Source organism: Aythya marila (genome assembly GCF_965140915.1).
Source record: "Aythya marila genome assembly, contig: HAP1_HAP1_SCAFFOLD_495, whole genome shotgun sequence".
NCBI lineage: Eukaryota > Metazoa > Chordata > Aves > Anseriformes > Anatidae > Aythya > Aythya marila.
Window position 1 is genome coordinate 6,730 of NW_028137270.1, and position 23,909 is coordinate 30,638.

General features: G+C 60.5%; 1 protein-coding gene across 1 annotated transcript; it reads left to right on the forward strand.

Moving 5' to 3' along the window:
- On the forward strand, positions 1–10,448 carry PPP5C (protein phosphatase 5 catalytic subunit). Its single transcript, XM_082785360.1, is given in 14 exon segments — positions 1–179; positions 1,495–1,736; positions 2,313–2,460; positions 3,184–3,305; positions 3,425–3,490; positions 3,594–3,692; positions 3,798–3,903; positions 5,009–5,151; positions 7,708–7,795; positions 7,900–7,944; positions 8,063–8,217; positions 8,219–8,241; positions 9,227–9,308; positions 10,309–10,448. Coding segments are annotated over 14 exon segments (1,500 nt in total). The 5' UTR covers positions 1–61; the 3' UTR covers positions 10,372–10,448.
- Positions 10,449–23,909: the final 13,461 nt, after the last annotated feature.

The window sequence follows — 23,909 nt, forward strand, 5'->3', positions numbered from 1 at the left end:
GTTTGCGACGGCGGCGGCGGCGCGGCGGGTAACGGCGGCCGGGGCGCTTTACGGCCCGGCGATGGCGGACGGCGAGCGGGCGGAGAGCTGCGGCTGCCCCGGGCGGCCCCCGAGCCCCGCGGAGCAGGACCAGGCCGAGGCCGAGGCCCTCAAGACCCAGGCCAACGAGTTCTTCAAAGGTACCGCCCGGGGGGGGGGGGGAGTCGGTGGGGCGGGGGGCTGCCAGATAGGGAGCCATTGGGGGTAATGAGGGCAGGGGGCTGCCAGATAGGGAGCTGCTGGGGGCAGGGGGCTGCTAAATAGGGAGCCATTGGGGGTAATGAGGGCAAGGGGCTGCCAGATAGGGAGCTGCTGGGGGCAATGGGTGTAGGGGGCTGCCAGATAGGGAGCTAATATGGGGAGGGGGCTGCCAGATAGGGAGCTATTGGGGGCAATGAGGGCAAGGGGCTGCCAGATAGGGAGCTATTGGGGGTAATGAGGGCAAGGGGCTGCCAGATCGGGAGCTGCTGGGGGCAGGGAGCTGCCAGATAGGGAGCTGCTGGGGGCAATGGGTGCAGGGGGCTGCCAGATAGGGAGCTAATATGGGGAGGAGTCTGCCAGATAGGGAGCTATTGGGGGCAGTGAGTACAAGGGGCTGCCAGATAGGGAGCTGCTGGGGGCAGGGGCTGCCAAATAGAGAGCTAGTGAGGGGAGGGGGCTGCCAGTTAGGGAGCTAATGAGGGAGGGGGCTGCCAAATAGGGAGCTACTGGGGGCAATGAGGGCAAGGGTCTGCCAGATCGGGAGCTGCTGGGGGCAGGGAGCTGCCAGATAGGGGGCAATGGGGGCAGGGGGCTGCCAGATAGGGAGCTAATATGGGGAGGGGGCTGCCAGATAGGGAGCTATTGGGGGCAATGGGGGCAGGGGGCTGCAAGATAGGGAGCTATTGGGGGCAATGGGGGCAGGGGGTTGCCAGATAGGGAGCTACTAAGGGGAGGAGGCTGCCAGATAGGGAGCTAATAGGGGCATGGGGCTGCCAGATAGAGAGTTTTCGGGGTCAGTGAGGTGAGAAGGCTGCCAGATAGGGAGCCACTGAGGGCAGTGAGGAAAAAGGGCCTGCTAGATAGGGAGCTTTAGGGGTTGTGGAGGGGAGGGGGCTGCCAGATAGGGAGCTATTGGGTTCAGTGAGGAAAAGGGCTGCCAGACAGCGAGCTTTTGTGGTGAGTGAGGGGAGGGGGCTGCCAGATAGGGAGCCACTGAGGGCAATGAGGAAAAAGGGCCTGCTAGATAGGGAGCTTTTGGGGGTGGTGAAGGGGAGGGGGCTGCCAGACAGGGAGGCAATTAGAGAGAAAAGCCCCAATTAGGGGAGGGGGACGCGGCGCTCAGCAGAGCCGCCGCACCGAGCAGCACGTGGCGAGCCCGTGGGGTGTGCGTGAGGGGGTTGGTTTTTTTTTCTGGGGGTGTGGGGGGGTCTCACCCTGGGGCTCCGTCCCCGCTGACGCCTGCCGGTGGCCCAGGGAAGGACTACGAGAAGGCGGTGGAGTACTACAGCCGCGCCATCGAGCTGAACCCCGGCAACGCCATCTACTATGGGAACCGGAGCCTGGCCTACCTGCGCACCGAGTGCTACGGCTACGCCCTGGCCGACGCCACGCGAGCCATCGAGCTGGACAAGAAGTATGTCAAGGGCTACTACCGCCGCGCCGCCAGCAACATGGCCCTGGGCAAGTTCAAGGCCGCCCTGCGCGACTACGAGACGGTGAGGCTGGAGGGAGGGGGCGTGGGGGGGCTCGGTGGCTTTGTTTTGTCTTTTTTACCCTTTTTTTCCAGCAGCTCAGGGACCCCCGCGCGGTGTCGGAGCAGCCCTGAGGGCTGTTGGTGGGGGTAGCCCCGTGGGTTGGCCTCGCCGTGGTGTCCAGGAGGGCTGGGGGAGCCTCCCTGCCGTGCTGACGGCACCCAGAAATGAGGAGGGGGGCTCTGGGGAGCTGTCTCAGACCCCCCCCTCAAAAAAAAAAACCCACAAACAAGAGCATGAGGGTTTCCTTGTGTCCATCCCCACGCTGTGAGTGAGTTCCCTGCCCGCTCAGGGCCTTATGACCCCCTCCCACATGCCCTAAAGCTTTGGGGCCACCTGGGGACCTCCTGATGCCCCCCGAGTGCTGTCAGGGCCCCCCCCTTGTTCCCCTCCCTGACCATCGGAGCTGTGGGGTGCCGTGGGGCACGCGGTCCGCCTGCAGCCAGAGAGAGAGATCCTCGGGGACCCTGGGGACCCCCTGGAGGGGGATGGGGGGGGGGGGGCGCGTGTCCCCGTCCCTTGATGCCTTGGGCCCTGCAGGTGGTGAAGGTGAGGCCCAACGACAAGGACGCCAAGCTGAAGTACCAGGAGTGCAACAAGATCGTCAAGCAGAAGGCCTTCGAGCGGGCCATCGCCAGCGACGAGCAGAAGCGCTCCGTCGTCGACTCCCTCGACATCGAGAGCATGAGTGAGGCTCTCCCCGTGTCCCCCCCCCCACCCCCCCACACACCCCAAAGTCCAGATGCTGCCTTCTCTGGGGACGGGGCAGGAGAAACGGGTCCTGGGGCTGTTTATGGGGGGACTTGGGGGTCTCTGCTAAAAGTTGAGGGTCCTCTCGGAGGGTCCCGGGTGCTCTGGGGGTGATTGGGGCTCTGCTAGGGGGTCTTGGATGGCTGTGAGGGTCTCCAGGGAAGGCTCAGGGTCCCCACAGGGGTTGTGGGGGGCTGTGATGGGTCCTAGCAGAGGCCTGGGGTCTCCTTGGGGGTCTTGGAGTCCTTTTGAGAGCCCCCATGAGGATCTTGGGGGGGGGGGGCAGATCCCTGCAAAGATCCCTGGCAAAACCTCAGGATCACCTGGAAGGGTCCTGGGGGGGGGCTTTGGGGTCCCAAGTAGAGGCTCTGGGTTCCAGTGAGAACCTTGAGGAACTGCAGGGGGGGGTCCTGAAGGGTCTTGAGGGACCCACGAGGTCCCCGTGGTGGTCTCGGAGTCCCTGTGAGGGTCACCAGAAGAGTTTTGGGGTCCTCGGGGTGCCTGTGAGCACCCCCAGAGAGCTCCCAGGTATTTTCCTGGGGGCCACGAGCTTTCAGGGGAGGATGCTGAGTGCACCACGGCCCCTCGAGGCCTTGTCCCCGTTGTCCCCTTGTGTCACCAGCTGCCGGGGGGGTCCGGGGGGGGGGGCTTCGTTTTGCAGCCATCGAGGACGAGTACAGCGGCCCCAAGCTGGAGGACGGCAAAGTCACGCTGGCTTTCATGAAGGAGCTGATGCAGTGGTACAAGGAGCAGAAGAAACTCCACAGAAAATGCGCCTACCAGGTGCCCCAGATCTCCCAAAACTCCCCCCCCAGAGCCCCTCGGTGGGGACCACCCCGTCCCCCGAGTGCCACATGTCCCCTGTTGTGTGTCCCCCCCTCTTTTCCCCGTTGCCCCGGCAGATCCTGGTGCAGGTGAAGGAGGTGCTGGCCAAGCTGCCCACCCTGGTCGAAACGACGCTGAAGGAGGTGGGTGCCCCCTCGCCGGGTGCTGGGACCACCCTGGGGGGGGCTCGGTGGAGGTGTCCCCCCCCCCCCAACTCTGGGTGGTGACGTTCGGTCCCAAACGCAGACGGAGAAGCTGACGGTGTGCGGGGACACCCACGGGCAGTACTACGACCTGCTGAACATCTTCGAGCTCAACGGGCTGCCCTCCGAGTCCAACCCCTACGTATCCCCCGGCCGAGGGGACATCATGGGGACGGGTGGCAGCGTGGGGTGGGAAAAAGGGGAAAAAAAAAGGGGAAAAGGGGCTGTTTTCCTGAACCACCCGCAGATATTCAACGGGGACTTCGTGGACCGCGGCTCCTTCTCGGTCGAGGTCATCCTCACGCTCTTCGGCTTCAAGCTGCTCTACCCCGATCACTTCCACTTGCTCCGAGGTAACGAGGCCACCGCGGGTGCTGGGTGTCACGGGGCAGGTTGTGGGGCTGCGTCGAGCAGCCCTGGCTGTGGGGTTTTGTCCCTCACGTCCTGGGATTGTGTCCCCTGCCTGGGGCCACAAGGCTGCGTGCCCCGGTCTTGGCTGCGGCGATGGGTTTTGGGGCCTCGTCCCCCATCCTTGGTTGTGGGGCTGGGTTTTGGGGCCTCGTCCCCCATCCTTGGTTGTGGGGCTGGGTTTTGGGGACTCGACCCTTGTCCTGGGTTTTGGGGTCAGGTTTTGGGGACTCGTCCCCTGTCCTTCCTTGGTTGTGGGGCTGGGTTTTGGGGACTCGGCCTTGTCCTGGGTTTTGGGGCCTCGTCCCCCATCCTTGGTTGTGGGGCTGGGTTTTGGGGACTCGACCCTTGTCCTGGGTTTTGGGGTCAGGTTTTGGGGACTCGTCCCCCATCCTTGGTTGTGGGGCTGGGTTTTGGGGACTCGACCCTTGTCCTGGGTTTTGGGGTTAGGTTTTGGGGACTCGTCCCCCATCCTTGGTTGTGGGGCTGGGTTTTGGGAACTCGTCGCCTGTCCTTGGTTGTGGGGCTGGGTTTTGGGGACTCGACCCTTGTCCTGGGTTTTGGGGTCAGGTTTTGGGGACTCGTCCCCTGTCCTTGGTTGTGGGGCTGGGTTTTGGGTACTTGACTCTTGTCCTGGGTTTTGGGGTCAGGTTTTGGGGCCTCGTCCCCTGTCCTTGGTTGTGGGGCTGGGTTTTGGGAACTCATCGCCTGTCCTGGGTTTTGGGGCCAGGTTTTGGGGCCTCGTCCCCCATCCTTGGTTGTGGGGCTGGGTTTTGGGAACTCGTCGCCTGTCCTGGGTTTTGGGGCCTCGTCCCCCATCCTTGGTTGTGGGGCTGGGTTTTGGGAACTCGTCGCCTGTCCTGGGTTTTGGGGACTCATTTGGGGCCGCACTCCCCCAGGTGTTCCCCATCCCACCTCCTCAGCTCCTCACCCCCTGTCCCGGCTGCCTGGCGTGTCCCCAATCCTCAGGGCTGATTTCGGGAGGGGAGGGGGGGCAGGATCCCTGTCCCTGTCCCCCCCCACCCCACAACCACCTGCGTGTCCCCGCAGGGAACCACGAGACGGACAACATGAACCAGATCTACGGCTTCGAAGGGGAGGTGAAGGCCAAGTACACGGCGCAGATGTTCGCCCTCTTCAGCGAGGTCTTCGAGTGGCTGCCCCTGGCCCAGTGCATCAACGGCAAAGTGCTGGTGGGTGACCCCGGGGGGGGGCCGGGGGGCCGGGGGGGGCTGTCCCCGTCTGGGTGGGGGGGCATTGGGTGTCCCCGTGTGGGTGGGGGGGCATTGGGTGTCCCCGTGTAGGGTTCTAGGGGGCCTGTCCCCATTTGGGGTCCGGGGGGGCTGTTCCTATGTGGGTCTGGGGTTGTCCGTGTTGGGGTTGGGGTCTGGGGGGGCATTGGGTGTCCCCATGTAGGGTCCTGGGGGGCCTGTCCTCATTTGGGGCCTGGGGGTCGTCCCTATTTGGGTCCAGGGGGCTCTCCTCGTGTGGGTTGGGGGTGTCCCCGTGTGGGGTCCTGGGGGGCCTGTCCCCATTTGGGGTCCGGGGGGCTGTTCCTATGTGGGTGGGGGGGCACTGGGTGTCCCCGTGTAGGGTCCTGGGGGGCCTGTCCCTATTTGGGGCCCAGGGGTCGTCCCCATTTGGGTCCAGGGGGATGTTCCCGTGTGGGCTGGGGGGGCATTGGGTGTCCCTGTGTAGGGTCCTGGGGGGGCTATCCCCATTTGGGGCCTGGGGGTCATCCCCATTTGGGGTCTGGGGGGCTGTCCCCGTGTGGGTGGGGGGGCATTGGGTGTCCCCATGTGGGGTCCGGGGGAGTCTGTCCCCATTTGGGGTCCGGGGGGCTGTTCCTACGTGAGTGGGGGGGCATTGGGTGTCCCCGTGTGGGGTCCTGGGGGGCCTGTCCCCATTTGGGGTCCGGAGGGCTGTCCCCGTGTGGCTGGGGGGGCATTGGGTGTCCCCGTGTGGGGTCCTGGGGGGCCTGTCCCCATTTTGGGCCAGGGGGGCTGTTCATATGTGGGTGGGGGGGCATTGGGTGTCCCCGTGTGGGGTCCTGGGGGGGCTATCCCCATTTGGGGCCTGGGGGTCATCCCCATTTGGGGTCTGGGGGGCTGTTCCCATGTGGGTGGGGGGGCATTGGGTGTCCCCGTGTGGCGTCCTAGGGGGCCTGTCCCCATTTGGGGTCCAGGGGGCTGTTCCTGTGTGGGTGGGGGGGCATCGGGTGTCCCCGTGTAGGGTTCTAGGGGCGGCTGTCCCCATTTGGGGTCTGGGGGGGCTGTTCCTGTGTGGGTCTGGGGTTGTCCCTGTTGGGGTCGGGGTCTGGGGGGGCTGTTCCTATGTGGGTGGGGGAGCATTGGGTGTCCCTGTGTAGGGTCCTGGGGGGCCTGTCCCTATTTGGGGTCTGGGGGGCTGTCCCCATGTGGGTGGGGGGGCATCGGGTGTCCCCGTGTGGGGTCCTGGGGGGCCTGTCCCCATTTGGGGTCCAGGGGGCTGTTCCCGTGTGGGTGGGGGGGCATCGGGTGTCCCCGTGTGGGGTCCTGGGGGGCCTGTCCCCATTTGGGGTCCGGGGGGCTGTTCCCGTGTGGGTGGGGGGGCATTGGGTGCCCCTGTGTGGGGTCCTGGGGAGTCTGTCCTCATTTGGGTTCTGGGGGTCGTCCCTATTTGGGTCCAGGGGGCTGTTCCCGTGTGGGTGGGGGGGCATTGGGTGTCCCCGTGTGGGGTCCTGGGGGGGCAGTCCCCATTTGGGGCCGGGGGGGCTGTTCCCGTGTGGGTGGGGGGGCAGTGGGTGTCCCCATGTGGGATCCTGGGGGGTCTGTCCACATATGGGGCCCGGGGGTCGTCCCTATTTGGGTCTGGGGGGCTGTTCCTGTGTGGGTGGGGGGGCATTGGGTGTCCCCATGTGGGGTCCTGGGGGGCCTGTCCCCATTTGGGTCCAGGGGGCTGTCCCCGTGTGGGTGGGGGGGCATCGGGTGTCCCCGTGTAGGGTCCTGGGGGGCCTGTCCCTATTTGGGGTCTGGGGGTCATCCCCATTTGGGTCCAGGGGGCTGTCCCCATGTGGGTGGGGGGGCATTGGGTGTCCCCGTGTGGGGTCCTGGGGGGCCTGTCCTCATTTGGGGTCTGGGGGGGCTGTTCCTATGTGGGTCTGGGGTTGTCCCTGTTGGGGTTGGGGTCTGGGGGGCATTGGGTGTCCCTGTGTGGGGTCCTGGGGGCCTGTCCCCATTTGGGGGTCCGGGGGGCTGTTCCTATGTGGGTGGGGGGGCATTGGGTGTCCCCGTGTGGGGTCCTGGGGAGTCTGTCCTCATTTGGGGCCCGGGGGTCATCCCTATTTGGGTTCAGGGGGATGGTCCCGTGTGGGTGGGGGGCATTGGGTGTCCCCGTGTAGGGTTCTAGGGGGGGCTGTCCCCATTTGGGGTCCGGGGGGGCTGTTCCCGTGTGGGTGGGGGGCGCATTGGGTGTCCCCGTGTGGGGTCCTGGGGGGCAGTCCCCATTTGGGGCCGGGGGGGCTGTTCCTATGTGGGTCTGGGGTTGTCCCTGTTGGGGTTGGGGTCTGGGGGGGCTGTCCCTGTGTGGGGTGGGGGCATCCCCACGTGGGTCTGGGGGCCATCCCCAATTTGGTTCATCCCCATTTGGATCCAGGGGGGCTGTCCCCGTGTGGGTTTGGGGGTGTCCCTGTGTGGGTTCGGGGGGGGGGGGGCTGTCCCCATTTGGGTCCGGGGGTGTCCCCGTGCCCACCTGCCCCCCCCCCCACCCAGATCATGCACGGCGGCCTCTTCAGCGAGGACGGCGTCACCCTCGACGACATCCGCAAGATCGAGAGGAACCGGCAGCCCCCAGACTCAGGTGGGACTCGGGGCTTTATGGGGGGGGTGTCCTGTCCCCTCTGTGTCCCCCCCTCCCCGCTGTGGGTTTGGGGAGGGGTCCCTAACCCTACACCTCCCGTGCAGGCCCCATGTGCGACCTGCTGTGGTCGGACCCGCAGCCGCAGGTGAGTTGCTCGCCGCCCTACAACCTCGGGGCGCGGTCCCCCCAAAAATAACCCTTGTGTTGGGGGGGTGGGGGGGGCTGTGACGGTGACTCCCCCCCCCCCCAAAAAAAAAACCTTTCCAGACGGCCGCTCGGTCAGCAAGAGGGGGGTGAGCTGCCAATTCGGGCCGGACGTCACCAAAAGCTTCTTGGAGCGCAACCGCCTCGACTACATCATCCGCAGCCACGAGGTCAAGCCCGAGGGCTACGAGGTGGCCCACGATGGCAAGTGCGTCACCCGTCTTCTCCGCGCCCAACTACTGGTGAGTGGCAACGGGGGGACGGCCCTGCCACCCCCCCTCCAGCTCCAGGGGGACCCCTGAGCTGAAAGGCAGGTCCCCCGCGGAGCCCCCGAGCTCGTCCCGTGCTAGCGAGGGCTGGGTGGGTGAGGGAAAGGCTGTGGGCGATATTAGGACCCCAGATTATGGATATTAGGAGCCCAGATTATGGATATGAGGACCCCAGATTATGGATATTAGGATCCCCAGATTACGGATATTAGAATCCCCAGATTATGGATATTAGGACCCTCAGATTACGGATATTAGGACCCCAGATTACAGATGTTAGGACCCTCAGATTACGGATATTAGGACCTCAGATTACGGATATTAGGACCCCCAGATTACAGATATTAGGATCCCAGATTACGGATATTAGGACCTCAGATTACAGATATTAGGATCCCAGATTACGGATATTAGGACCCCAGATTATGGATATTAGGACCCCAGATTACGGATATTAGGACCCCATATTATGGATATCAGAACCCCCAGATTACGGATATTAGGGCCCTCAGATTATGGATATTAGGACCCCCAGATTACGGACATTAGGACCCCCAGATTACGGATATCAGGACCCCCAGATTACGGATATCAGGACCCTCAGATACGGATATTAGGATCCCAGATTACGGACATTAGGACCCCAGATTACGGATATTAGGACCCCAGATTACGGATATTAGGACCCAGATTACGGATATTAGGATCCCCAGATTACGGACATTAGGACCCCAGATTATGGACATTAGGACCCCCAGATTACGGATATTAGGAAGAATTTCTGTTCTGGGCGGTTGTGAGGCGTTGGGATGGGCCGCCCGGGGGGGGGGGTGGCGGAGTCACCATCCTCGTGTCCCCATTTTTTGGGGGGATCGGTGTGGGTTTCGTGCCCCCCCCTCCCCAGCACCTCTCTGGGGGGCCTCTCGGTGTCCCCCAATTTTTGGTCCCCCCCCCGCAGTGACCAGATGGGCAATATGGGCTCCTACATCCACCTGCGAGGCGGCGACCTGCGCCCCGACTTCCACCAGTTCACAGCAGTGGTGAGTTTTTTTTGGGGGGGGGGGGCCCCAAATCGAGACACCCCCCCCTCCTCTACCACACCCCCCCCTCCTCTACCCCCCCCCCCCCCCGGGGAACCCCCCCCTCAACCCAAAAGCCTCAAATCCTCTTGGGGGTGGTTTGGGGACACCACACCCTTCCCTATGTCCCCCCCACCCTGTGGCCTGGGGGGGGGGGGACTAGGGAAGGGTTTTTTTTTTTTGGGGGGGGGGATGCTCATGGGGGTCGTAAGCAGGCTATGGGGCAAACGGGGGGGGGCGATGGGGGCACAGGAGGGCTTTTGTGGGCATGGGGGGGGGCTTTGAGGGGCTGGGGGGGGGTCTAGAGGGAGGTATGGGGGGGTTTTGGGGGAAGGGGGGGGTTTGGGGGGGGGGGGGGCCATGGGGGGGTTTGGGGGGAGTGGGGGCTATGGGGGGTCTTTGGGGGAGTGGGGGGCTATGGGGGGGGCTTGGGGGGAGTGGGGGGCTATGGGGGGGGTTTAGGGGAGTGGGGGCTATGGGGGGGGGTTGGGGGGAGTGGGGGCTATGGGGGGGCTATGGGGGGGGTTTGGGGGCAGTGGGGGCTATGGGGGGGGGTTGGGGGGAGTGGGGGCTATGGGGGGGGCTATGGGGGGGGTTTGGGGGCAGTGGGTGGCTATGGGGGGGGGTTGGGGGGAGTGGGGGCTATGGGGGGGGGTTGGGGGGAGTGGGGGCTATGGGGGGGGCTATGGGGGGGTTTGGGGGCAGTGGGGGGCTATGGGGAGGGGTTGGGGGGAGTGGGGGCTATGGGGGGGGTTGGGGGGAGTGGGGGCTATGGGGGGGGCTATGGGGGGGGTTTGGGGGCAGTGGGGGCTATGGGGGGTCTTTGGGGGGAGTCGGGGGCTTGGGGGTGACTTTGGGGGGTGCAAGGGAGGGGAAGGGGGGGGGCAGGTTCAGGGGTGCCCCCCCGTCCCCCTCCGGGCCCCCCAACCCCATTTTTTCCTCTTTTTTTTCCCCCCCCCAGCCTCACCCCAATGTCAAGCCCATGATGTACGCCAACACCCTGCTGCAGCTGGGCATGATGTGACCCCCCCCCGCGGCACCCAGGGGTGCCCCCCCCTCACCCCCCCCCCCCCCCCCCAAAAAAAAAGCCCCAACTGCACCCCCCCACCCCCCCCCTCCCCCTCCCCCAGGGCGTTTTTAATATATTGGAAGATTGTATTTATCCTCCCCCCCCCCCCCCCACCTCCTCCCAGTGCTCCCAGTTTGGGGGCTGCGCTGGGGAGGGGGGGGGGGTGGCATTTTGGGGGGGGGGGGGGGGGGGGCTGCTCCCCCTGATAAGCAATAGGGGGGGGGGGGGGGGGCCGTGCCCCCCGGCTGTCCCCCCCCCCCCCAGGCTGGGCGGTTTTACTGTCTGTAATTAAAGATGTTAAAATAAATAAAGTTATTATTGTAAAGCGGGGGGGGAGCCGCCTCGATTTTTGGGGGGGGGGGGGGGGGGCACTGGGGGGGGGGGCGCCGTTGCCATGGCAACCGCGGGGCTGCTGCCCCCCACTTCCGCCTGCCCACGTGACCCGGGCGCTGTTGCCATGGCGGGCAATGGTTGCCATGGGGGGGGCGGGGCTCGCTGCCCACGTGACCCCCCGCCGTCGAGCGGCGGCCAACCGGCGCAGCGCTCTCATCCCGCGGCAGCGCGGCAGCCAATGGGGGGGACTTCGCACGGCGGGGGGGGGGGGGGGGGTGTGCAGTGAAGCGATTGGACTGTGCACTTAGTCACGTGGTCTGAACTTTTGGGTAGACCTGTGCGGTGCCAGCAGTTGGACTTGAACGTTATGGGTCCCTTCCAACTCGGGATATTCTACGATTCTACGATTATTTCTTCATTATCTCTAATTCAGGAATGTGTGCAATAGTGCAAAGCCACCTGCAAATTCCTTTCCCACACAAGACCCACAAGGATCATTGAGTCAAACGCCAGGCTCCACACAGAACCGCCCGATATCAGAGAATGTTAGAGCGTTGTGCAAACGCTTGACTTGTCTTGACTTCCTGCAGGCTTGGAGCCATGCCCAATGCCCTGGGCAGCTTGTCCCAGTGCCCAACCACTCTCTCAGTGAAAAACCTTTTCCTAACACCCAGCCTCAGCCTCCCCTGTCCCAGCTCCGTGCGGTTCTCTCGGGTCCTGTCACTGTCCCCAGAGAGCAGAGCTCAGCACCTGCCTGTGGTGCAATTGCCTGAAGTAACTAGGAAAATAAAACTAACATTCACATTTTAAAGAAAATGCACAGCATTGAAAAGGCTTTCAGGGTAGGGCATAGCTGCATTACCTGAGCGTTCCCTAGGCTTCCAACCTTGGATGCTATTGCGCTGGGGGAACCTGGTGTGCTAGCTCTAAGGAACAGTATGGAGCGTAGAGCAGAGTGGAGACACCACGGCTAGGCTCTGTGACCAGGTGGGGACTCATAGAATCCTAGAATATCCTGAGTTGGAAGGGACCCTTAAGGATCATCAAGTCCAACTCTTGACACCGCACAGGTCTACCCAAAAGTTCAGACCATGTGCCTAAGTGCACAGTCCAATCTCTTCTTAAATTCAGACAGGCTCGGTGCAGTGACCACTTCCCTGGGGAGCCTGTTCCAGTGTGCAACCATCCTCTCTGTGAAGAACCCCCTCCTGATGTCAAGCTGAAATTTCCCCTGCCTCAGCTTAGCCCCGTTCCCGCGGGTCCTGTCACTGGTGTTAATGGAGAAAAGGTCTCCTGCCTCTCGACACCCCCTTACGAGGAAGTTGTAGACTGTGATGAGGTCTCCCCTCAGCCTCCTCTTCTCCAGGCTGAACAGGCCCAGTGACCTCAGCCGTTCTTCGTACGTCTTCCCATCCAGGCCTTTCACCATCTTCGTAGCCCTCCTCTGGACACTCTCCAACAGTTTCATGTCCTTTTTATACTGTGGTGCCCAGAACTGCACACAGTACTCGAGGTGAGGCCGCACCAGCGCAGAGTAGAGCGGGACAATCACCTCCCTTGACCTACTAGCGATGCTGTGCTTGATGCACCCCAGGACACGGTTGGCCCTCCTGGCTGCCAGGGCACACTGCTGGCTCATATTCAACTTGCTGTCTACCACGACCCCCAGATCCCTCTCTTCTAGACTGCTCTCCAGCGTCTCATCGCCCAGTCTGTACGTGCAGCCAGGGTTTCCCCGTCCCAGGTGCAGGACCCGGCACTTGTTCTTATTGAACTTCATGCGGCTGGTGATCGCCCAGCTCTCCAACCTATCCAGATCCCTCTGCAAGGCCTTTTCACCCTCATTCGAGTCCACAACTCCTCCAAGTTTGGTGTCATCAGCAAACTTGCTCAAAATACCTTCTATTCCTACATCCAGATCGTTTATAAAAATATTGAAAAGAACTGGCCCTAAAATGGAGCCTTGAGGGACCCCACTGGTGACCGCCTGCCAGCCTGACGCAGCCCCATTTACCATAACCCTTTAGGCCCTGCCCGTTAGCCAATTGCTCACCCATCGTATGATGTTTTTATTTAGCTGTATGGTGGACATTTTGTCCAGTAGGATCCCATGGGAAACCGTGTCAAAAACCTTGCTGAAGTCCAAAAAAATCACATCAGCTGGTTTCCCTTGGTCCACCATACGGGGGATCTTATCATAAAAGGAAATCAGGTTAGTTAGGCAGGACCTACCCTTCACAAACCCATGCTGGCTGGGACCAATGACTGCTTTGTCCCCCAGGTGCGCCTCAATAAGTTCGAGAACCATCTTCTCCATGATTTTACCAGGCACTGACGTGAGACTGACAGGCCTGTAATTGCTAGGGTCTTCTTTCTGACCCTTCTTGAAAATCGGCACAACATTTGCCAGCTTCCAGTCTACCGGGACCTCTCCAAATTCCCAGGATCGTTGAAAAATAATTGAGAGAGGTTCCGCAATGACGTCCGCCAGCTCTTTCAGCACCCAGGGATGAATCCCATCCAAACCCATGGACTTGTAGGGATCCAGGTGGAGTAGCAAATCCCGCACACATTCAGGGGCGGTTGGGAGTTTGTCATCCCCACCGTCCCGGTCCTCCAGCTCAGGGCACCCTGGGTCCCGAAGCCCATCATCGGCATTGAAGACAGAGGCAAAGAAGGCGTTAAGCGTCTCTGCTTTGCCTGTGTCATTGTCTGTGAGGAGACCTTCCCTATCAAGGAGCGGCCCTATGTATTCTTTAGTTCTCCTTTTTCCATTCACATATCTAAAAAACCCCTTTTTTTTTTCTCTCACAGACACAGCCAGCTTCAACTCTAGCTGTGCTTTGGCCACACGAACTTTCTCCCTACAAACACGAACAGCATCCCTGTATTCTTTCCATGACACCTGGCCCTCCTTCCAGTAGCGAAACACTCTCTGTTTCCGCCTAATCTCCATTAGAATGTTCCTGGTCAGCCACGCCGGCCTCCTGCCCCGCCTGCCTGACTTGCGATATTTAGGAATTGCCTGATCTTGTGCTTTTAGGAGGCATTGCTTAAAGAATGACCAGCACTGGTGGACATCGAGGCCTTCAAGAGCAGTTTCCCAGGGGACCTTGCTGACTAGTTCCCTGAGCAGCCTGAAGTCCGCTTTCCCCATATCTAGGGATGAGGTTTTGGTGGCACTTTTCCTTCTGTCACCGTAAATTTTGAACTCGACCACATCTCCCACCAGACCCTCTCTGTTTTCTAGCAACAGGTCTAGGAGGGCACCTTTCCTAGTTGGCTCCGTTAGCACCTGCACCAAGAAGTTATCATCTAGGTGCTTCATGAACCTCCTGGACTTGCTCGTGTCAGCCGTGTGGCACTCCCAGGTAACGTCTGGCAAGTTGAAGTCCCCCATAAGGACAAGGGGAGTTAATCTCGAGGCCTCTCTTAGTTCTGTAAAGAATAATTTATCGGCGCTATCGTCCTGGCCAGGCAGTCTGTAATAGACTCCCACAACGACATCCCCTTTATTCGTTCGTCCCTTGGTCCTTACCCAGAGGCTCTCAACTTTGCCATTGCCGACCTGAAGTTCCACACAGTCCAGCCCCTGCTTCACATAGATCGCCACCCCGCCACCTCGCCTACCCTGCCTGTCCCTCCTGAAGAGCCTGTAACCATCTATCACAACACCCCAGTCACAGGACTCATCCCACCAGGTTTCGCTTATGCCGACGATGTCGTAGCTGTGGGACTGGGCCAGGACTTCTAGCTCATCCATTTGATTCCTCATACTGCGTGCGTTCGTGTAGAAGCACTTCAGGTGCGTCTCCTTACACTCAGCACCTTGTGGATCTGACTGAAGGACCTCACTGGCACACAGCCCCTCTGATTCTAGCGTACCATCCCTCAGGTCTTCACCGGCGTGCCTGGTTTTAGCCCCTTCCCCCTTCGACTCTAGTTTAAAGCCCTAATTGTCAGAGAGCATTTCATTAATAATAGAAAGGAATTTATTGAGTAAGCAAACAGCAAGCAAAACAGTGCTGGGGGGCCGGGGAGTCTTGGCTGCGCCAACGGCGCGCACCTCACCCCCGCCAGGGTCCCTTTTTATATCTTGGTAATTCCGGGATTACGCAGCACATCCTGGGATATTCTGCGACTGCACGCGCTGTTGCTAGGCGGTCGTCTCTGTCCCTCTGGTGGTCGTGAAGATGAAGGCAGTAGTCTTCCTCGGCGTTGTGGTTAAACTTCTTTTTTTTTATTATTTGGTCATGTTGGCCCAGCGTGAGACAGGAAGGCAGGATGTTGATACACTAGTTGAGCAACTTACCAGGAGATGGTTACATGAGCTTTGCAGCAGTGTCTTTGAACAAAAGAGGCAACTGAGATGCAGAGGGAGAGAAGGGGAGGGGGTTCTCTTTTTTGTTACATTAAGCAAAAGAATTTTCATAGTGTCTAGGCAAGTATTATACAGCTCCTTACTTCAGCAGGGAGCTTTTGCAACTCCCGCTCCTCAAACAGAACTCCTTGTTTTTATAATACAAAAGACAAACATTTATTGTGTATTACAAGCAGCAAACATGGGGCAGCTTCCAGATCCTTCTCACAAAAGCCACTCCTATGGCCCCGTGCTACCAAAACCTTGCCACGTAAACCCACTACAGGGAGGCGCATCTCATCTGGTGGTAGCAGGCCAGTGTCACATAGACCCTCCCATGATCAACAAGCCCAAAGTTCTACCAGTTGCACCAGTCCCAAAGATACGTGTTAACGTGGAGTCTGCTTGTCAGCATCGATCCCCCCTATCAGAAGGACAGAGGCAAACACAGCCTGTGCCCCTGATCCTTTAAGTAGTCGTCCCAAAGCCATAAAGCCCCCTTTTTTACTAGGTGTTAGTAACAAAAACTTGAACAAGGTGGGGGTAAATTAACTTGGCTACAGCATTAAAGATGAGCTTTGCGCAGTGGTCAGTTGCTGGCTGGCTTGAGGCGCGTGGCTGAGGGTCTCTAACCAAGTGTATGACTGATTCGGGCACGTGGACAGCGCATGTGGTTACGGGGAAAGTATATGTAGCAGAGAAAAATGGCAATAAACGCCTTCTGCTCAAGAGGCACCAGGAGACCATGTCTTTCATCCCTTCAGGTCTGCCGCCTTCCAACTCAGGATATTCTATGATTCCAAGTGTGGAACCCAGCATTTGGCCTTCAATGCCACGCAGCTGGATGCGGCCCGTTGATCCAGCCTGTCCAGATCCCTCTGCACAGCCTTCCTGCCCTCATGGGGGGCCCATCCAGCCCAGGCGCGTGTCACAATGGCACCCATTGTGACGTCACTTGCTGACACCCCAGGGTGCCTTATAATAGCACAGCCGTGGCTCGGACCCTCAGTGTCGGTGCACGGCAGTGACGGACAGGGCAGGAGCACAGGAGCCTCAAGGAGACCCTGAGCACAGTCCAAGTCCCACAATGCCGCAACCGCCCGCCCAGAGGAGCCGCCGGTTTCTCCTTGTGAGCTCTCCCACTCCAGAGGCTCTTTCTGAATGGGATGAGGAGGGAGCCATGCCCCCCAGGCAGCCCAGGCTGGCCTGGCAGGAGACCTGGTCTTCTAGGGGCAGCAACCGGCCAGCAGAGGCCATTTTGCCGGCAGAGGAAAGAACCCCGGTAGAGGCCATTTCTCCGGAAGCGGGCAGCAGCCCGGTAGAGGAGAGCAAGGACGAGTCGCAGCTGCTGGATCCCAGTGAGTCAGGGTCTTAGGGATGGGGTGGGGAGGGTTTGAGACACAGAGACCCCTGCTTGACTCCAGGACTCCTTTCCTGGGTAAAGTGGCGCTTGGGCTGACGGGGCCGGCTGATGGAGCCAGGGGAGTTTTAGGTTAGATGTTAGGAAGAACTTCTTTACTGAAAGGGTTGTGAGGCATTGGAACAGGCTGCCCAGGGAAGTGGTGGAGTCACCATCCCTGGAAGTCTTCAAAAGACGTTTAGATGTAGAGCTCAGGGATATGGTTTAGTGGGGACTGTTAGCATTAGGTCAGAGGTTGGACTTGATGATCTTGAGGTCTCTTCCAACCTAGAAATTCTGTGATTCTGTGATTCCTCCGCAGCACCACAGAATCCCAGGATGCTTTGGGCTGGGGGGGACCTCAGCGATCACGATGCTTCCCCCCAGCCCAGGCTGCCCAAAGCCCACCCAGCCTGGCCGTGGGCAGTGCCAGGGAGGGGTCACCACAGCCTGCGCCAAGGCCTCACTGCCCTGGGCGTGAAGGAGAGAAATCCCTGCCTGTCCAAAAGAAACCTGCCCTCTTTGAGGTTAAAGCCGTCACCCCTTGTCCTGTCGCAGCAGTCCATGATGAAGATTCCCCCCCAGCTTTCCTGGAGGCCCCTTTGGGCACGGGGAGGCCGCAGCGAGGTCCCCCCGCAGCCTTCTCCAGGCTCCACAAGCCCAGCTCCCTCAGCCTCTCTTCCCAGCGGAGCTGCTGCAGCCTCTGGGCATCCCCGCGGTCTCCCCACTTCCTTCTGGGGCTGGGACCCTTCCTCTCCTCACCCCTGCATTCAGCCCCTCTCTGCAGCACTCTTTGCTTTCTTCCTTTCCAGATAAGGCATGGAAACTGCGCAAAGACTCGGCCGTGAAATTCATCAGGGCGTATGTCAGACGGAAAAGAAAGGTAATGGCAGCCGCTTGCATCGCAGCTGTGCTCCTGGAGCTGCCCTCCAGGGGTCCCACACAGCTCCAGACCCCTCAAGGCTTTGGTCCTGCTGGCCGTGGGTGTCCCCCTAATGCTCTGTTGGTGTCTTTGTGGCTGCCAGGACGACGAGGAGCAGAAGATGCTGTTCCTCAGCAAAATCTGCGATCTGTGCAGGATTGTCACAGAGGAGGGTGTGCCGGTGAACTTGCATGCCTTCTACTGCAAACATAAGCTGGTGGAGAACATCATGGTGAGAGGATGCGCAGCGGGTTGGGGAAGGGGACAGGCCCCCTGGCACCAGTCCCCTGGGAGGCGAGGGCTGGGGCAGCGCTGGCTCTGCTGCTGCTGGGTGCTGGCAGCTCCAAGGTCTCATCCTGCTTGTGCTCTGCAGGCGCTGCTGGAAAGGGAGCCCGTAGACAGCTTGCGCACCGAATTCCGGCAGAAGGCCATGCAGACTGTCACCGTCCTCAGGTGCGTGCCCAGCCCCTGGTGGCAATGCCCTGGTGGCCCTGAAGCTGGCAGGGAGGCTGCCCATCCCTCCCAGGGATGCCTGGCCAAGGGAGGTCCGTGTCCTCCTTCATAAGCCTCGAGGCACTGCGTCCAACAGGCTCCTCTCTCTCTCTCCTTCAGCAACACCGTACCAACAGTACTGCATGGCAAAATGGAGAGACTCCTGCATGTGTGCTGCAAGAGCGTCTTCTTTCTGCCTCCGGAGTCGGATGTGCCAGAAGCAGAAAGAGCGCTCTACGCTGAGGTATGTGCTGGGTGAGGTACCGGCACCCCCAGTCCTGCTGAGCTGCTGCCTTGCTTCCCCGTGCTGACACAACCAGTGCAGGGCCGGGGCCCAGATTTGCTTTCCCAGCCTCACCCCTTCCCCTTCCCCGACCTGATCTTGTGCTGCAGGAGGTCTGCACGCAGCGGCTTTTTAGCCCCAGAGCCACCCCTGAACTCCAGAGGGGCTCAGAGCCATCTCCTGGGGGTAAGGAGGGCCACAGAAGTAATTCGATGCTCTTCTGTCCTCCCTGCAGACTATGAGTGCCATGGACCTCATGCTGGCGGCCTTCATACGCAACTGTCCCAACATCCGTGTCAGCATAGAGTTGGAGAATATCTTGCAGGTTTGGCATTTGCAAAGAATTTCCAAAGAATCCTCTCAGGTTACATTTGCAGACCACTGTCAACCCAGCAACTTCTCTCCTCACAGGTGCTGCTGGCCTTTGCCCACTCCAAAAACCCAGCTGTGCGTGAGAGAGCTGTGAGGAGGATTGAGAGGCTGGGTGATTTCATCGTCAGGTATTTTGTGACCGAGGTAAGGCACAAGGAACCCTCCACCCTTTCCTGCATCCCAGAGCATCCTGCCACTCAGGGGTGCCTGCGAGGCAAACCTGGATGCACGTGAGTGCCTCAGCACTGTGAAGCGAGGGTCTTCATCCCTCCTTTGCCCCTGCTCTTCCCTCCTCAGGCCCTGCTATCTCAGGGGCTGGCTCTGCCTCCACTAAGCCCTTTGTCTCTCCTCCCTTCCTCACCCAGAACTCAGATGACTATGAAGACAGCCACGATGATTCCAGACAGATCTACATCCCCATCCTGGGACAGCTGCTGGGCCACCTCTTCATTTTCAGCAATAGCGATGATTCCTTCGGACGCGCAACCGTGGATGCTCTTTTTTGGTTCTACAAAATCGTCAAAGAAGGAAGAGGTAAGAAGGTGTGGTGGGCAACGTCCGTCTGCACACAGATATCTACTGGTTTGTCTGCCTGTTCTCCCCGAGTATTGTGAAGGATTGTTTTTGTGCTTGGTGGAAGCTGCCCACGGAATTCTGCCAGGTTCCCTGACCTCCTCTGCTCCTCACAGCAGCTTCCCGCAGCATTCTGGCTATTGTTTTCCGCAGAAGCTGGACGCTCACCTGCCGTCCAGGAGCAGTTCTCTGCTGCTGTCCTTCCCAACCCTCCCCAGATCACCTACCACGCTGTTTTGTGGTCTCCCCCAGTCTAAGCCATCAATCGATGAGCACTTCCCAAACCGCATCTTCCCCGAGGAGTGAACAGCAGAGCCAGCCGTGCATCACCAGGGATGGTGACGCCCTCCAGAATTCTCCCTGACTGTTTGCTCCCTGCCGTCTTAAAGGCAGGTGTCAGGGGGCTTCCTGCACATCCTGACCCCGAGCAGAAGGGGGTCTGTGACACGCTGCTACCCCCGCGGCACCCAACGCCATTGCTTCTCCTCCTTCTGCATCATCCCTGACGTCCCTCTTGCTCCCAGCACCCCTCACCTTGTGCTTTACATCCCTGCCCATCACTCTCCTCGCCATGGGTCTGAGCCTCCCTCCTCAACCATTCCTAGTGAAAGTGCTTTTCACCATTTGGCAAGCTTGTTGGCAGAGATGCTCTTCCCTACTGACTCTTCGCTGTTTCCCACTGTTTAGAAAGCTCACTGACAAACGACATGGAAAATTATGTGCAGCGCTGCAGGATATTGAAGGATACAGAATTTCCATTTTCTATAACATCAACTCCCTGTGAAATTGCCAAGGTAATGAGCTCTGGCCTTGCTGGGGATCTTGTCCGCAGCATCAGCAGGCATCTGGTGTGAGCAGAGGGGTCCAGAACCGGTGGGGCTGGCACGGCCTCACTCGCCCTGGTGAGAGGGTTCCTCTTGTCCCCAGGCTGGGGCTATGCGAAGGCTGCTCCCCTGTGTCCCGGCAGCAGCTCCAGCCCTCCTGGCCACCAGCAAGCCCTGGTTACCTGCAGGGCCAGCACTCTGGCCCCATATGCTCCATCCTCACCCCTTCCCCCAGGGGCCCTCTCTCCGGAGCTGCCCTTGCTGCTCAGCTAAGCAGCACCCTTGGGACACTCAGTGAGGCATGTCTTCGCTCCTCCTTCTTCCCACAGGGGTTTGGAGGACACCTCTTCCCTGCTGAGAGGCTGGACATCATCCTCATAGCTCTTCAAGCTTTACAAGACTCCAGCATCCATGACAAGGAGGGGGCCTGCAGTGTGCTGGACGCAGCCTTGGAGGACCCTGACTACTGGCTGACAGATGTAAGTGGCCTGTGGCCATGGCCCTGCCCTTGAGCTCTTCCAGGCGTTGTTCCTCTCTCCTTCCCTGCCTCCCTCTCTGCCTCCCTCGCACATCAGGGTCTCTTGGGCTCCAGAAGCCACGTGAAGCCAGCAGAGAGCAATGGAAGGGGCCAAAGTTTGAGTGGCAGCTGTGGAAATGGCTGCAGTCTGCTGGTAACACCATTCCCACTTTGTCCCCTAAGGTGCCAAAGATCATGGAGTGCATCAGGAAAAACCTGGGCAGCATCCACACGGCATCGGCGCGGCAGTGCCTGGACTCCCTGCTTCTCCAGCTGACCAACAAGATGTCCCCGGAAGAAGTCAAGAACCTGCTGCAGTTCTCTCCGCCATGTGACAGGTCCTGGCCTTGACATCCTTGAGGGCTTGTTCCATGTTGGGAGATGCACCTGGAGACTCTCTGCTTGCCAGAGCCATGGCAAAGAGCAGGACATCCCCAGGGAGCACAGCCCTCCTTCCCACCAATGTGTTCCAGCCCTACTGGGCCAGCCAGGGCTGCAGCAGCCCAGCTGTCCAAGGCAGCCCAGAGTCCCCCTGCCCCCAGGGAACACCAGCTCAGCCCCCTCCTGCTTGCCCAGGCTGGGCCCTCAGTGCTCCCCAAGTCACAGGGGCTGCAGGACAGCCTGGGTCCTCTGGGGCTGGCCCAGTTTGTGGCCCTGCGGCTGAGGCAGCCTCACTGACAGAGTATTCTGGGCTTGCAGCACTGACCTGGGCATGTGGGAGGTGATCCTGGCCATGCCGAGGACCTTGGAGAAGGTTTTAAACATCATGATTGAAGACTTGCCGCTGTGCAACTGGTGCACTGCAGTAAAAGAGGACACCTGCATCCGTCGCTTGGCTGTGAGTTCCCAGATGAAACCTTGCTCCCAGCAGGGCTACGTGTGTCCCTTCAGGCACACAGGCACAGCCCTGTGCCCATCTACCCCCAAACTGCCAGCTCCCGCAGGACGTACGGACGCATGGTCCCTGGGGCCGGCAAGCCCCCGTAGCTCCCCGCGCCTGGTGCCTCTTTGGTGCCAGCTGGCGCTGCCCCATCCCTGCCCAAAGGTGGGAGAAGAAGAGGCTGCAGGGAGCCCTGCAGGCCCTGCCAGGCTCTCACTGCTCTTTCTTGCAGATGCTGGCCCAGAATCACATTTCTGAGGAGGAGTTTGGTAACCCAGTGCACCTCCAGAGCTACCTGAAGCACCCAAGCCCAGAGATGCGCTTGATTGTTCTGAAAGGGCTCTGCACCGTGTCAGAGAGCCCTGAGAAGGTGAGTGGGCCATCGTCAAGCAAAGCCATGTTGGCAGCCTGGGCCTTTGCTCTTCTGCCCTCCCGTCCCTCCCCGCTGCCAGGAAGCAAGGCAGGAGGCTGGTGCTCAGGAACCAGAGCCCTTTGCCCAGGGTGGTCTCTGAGTGCTTCACGGAAGGGAAATGGTGTCTTTCCTACAGGCAAGAAAACTTCAGGTCCTGCTGCCAGACATCGTGGAGGCCCTGCAGGACAGCAACACAGATGTCATGCTCAAGGCCCTGCTTGTGCTGAGAAACGTGATGGCTCATGTGGAGAAGAAGGAGGCCAGAGGCCTGGCTCTGCGGCTGGCTGAGAAGCTCCTGCCACTCTTTGACCACGTAAGTGTGCTGCGGGAGCCCGAGCCCGCAGCTGGGCCCCCTGTAACGAGGGCTGCCCTTCAGCCCGGCCCTGTGGGCAGCACTCAGGCAGGGCCTTCCCAGTCTCCTCGTCAGCCCAGGCGCTGGGGAGCTCTGCTTGGGCATGGCTGGTGCTGCTGGTGGCGAAAGTGGGGTGGCTGGCGGGCAGCCTGCGATGGCAACCGATTGCGTTGCCCTTCACGGGCACCAGGCCTTGCAGCTGCCCCGAGCAGCTCCTCTGGGAAGGATCCAGCGCTGAAGCATCTCACAGTTCTGTGAGCTCCCTTCACATGAGCCACGCTAATGCTGAAATTCCTCCTGTCCTCCTCCCTGCCAGGAGTCCAGCCAGGTGCGGGAGCACTCCATCTGCCTCTTCCAAGCCGTGACGGAGGCTGTGCTGCAGCAAAGGAAGAAGGAAATGAAGAGGAGCGTGCAAAGGAGCCTCCTCCCACTCTTCTTTCGTATGAAAGACCAGAGTGAGAGGGTAGCAAAGGTACAGATCTCAGAGCTGAGCAGGGGACAGAGGGTCTCCTTCCCAAGGCTGTGGTGCTAATTCCCAACCTCTGCTGCTCCGCAGGCCTCTGGGGAAGCTCTCGCCACGGCTGCAGAGTTTCTGCGACGGAAAGAGCTCAAGCGCTTGGCCATAACAGAACAGACGTGGAGGATCGGGGAGTGCTTGGTAAGGACCCAACTTGGTTTGCCCCAGCTGGGCAAACGTGCCCGGCCAGAGCCCGCTGCCTGCAGCCGCATCCTCGCTCCCTTCCTTCCAGCACAGAGCCCCAGGGGGCTCTTCTGCAGGCCCCTCTGCCCTCCCTGCCCCCAGGATGCTGGAGGAGACCCTGGAGAGGCTGTGCAAGCCCCGTGACCTTGCGTTCTCTCTCTCTCCAGCTGCAGCAGGACAGAGGCAGAGTAGAAGAATACCTGCAGCAGAGCCAGCCCTACCTGCAGGACACTCAGACCAACTTGCGACTCGAGGCCGTCAGATTCATTGGTGAGCCCAGCCCCTGGGTCCCTCTTGGGGCAGCCTTTGGCAGCCCCAGGCACTGCCCTGGCAGTGAGGCCCAGCCCTGTTGCCCCCAGAGCCCCCCGACTGGGCCCTTGCTCCAGGGTGCAGGAGGGGGCACAGCCTGGCTGGCCAGGCCAGGGGCTGCGCTGCTGGGAGCGTGCTGGGGAGCGGGGCTCTGATGGGATCTCTGTGTCTAGGTCTTGCTGCGCGCTACTGCAAGGACCAGAGCGAGGAGAAGCTGAATGAAATCCTCAGCGGTGAGTGAGGGCAGTGGGGGGTGTGCTAGGGCTGGGGGGACAGCGGCAGAGGCCCCCGTGCCTTGCCCTGCTCCAGGGAAATGCTGAGGAGGGCGGAGGAGCAATGCAGGCATAGGAACGAGGGAGAGGAGACGGGGTGGCCTGTGGTGTCAGGGAATGGCCTCCCAGCCTGGAGCTGGGCAGTGCCGCTGAAAGGGTTGAGTGTCCCTGAGGAAGAGTCAGGGGAAAGGGCAGTAAGGCTGACAGAAGGTGGGAGCCTGTTGTAGAGCACGCAACCAGGACGAAGAGGGAGATGAAACAGCCTACAAGCAGCTAGGAGCAGGGTCATGATTGCTAGCCCTTGCTCTCATGGGGAAGCACAATAGCGAGAGGAAAGAGTCCAGGACATTCCTGGAGTGTGTGAATCCTCCCAGGGGATGGAGGCAGGTGGTGAGGGAACCAGCTTGTGAAGGTGCCCCACTTGACCTGTGGTGCGCGGGTGGGGAAGGACTGGTGGGTGCATTTGGGACATTGCTGAGCAGCAGCTTTCAAC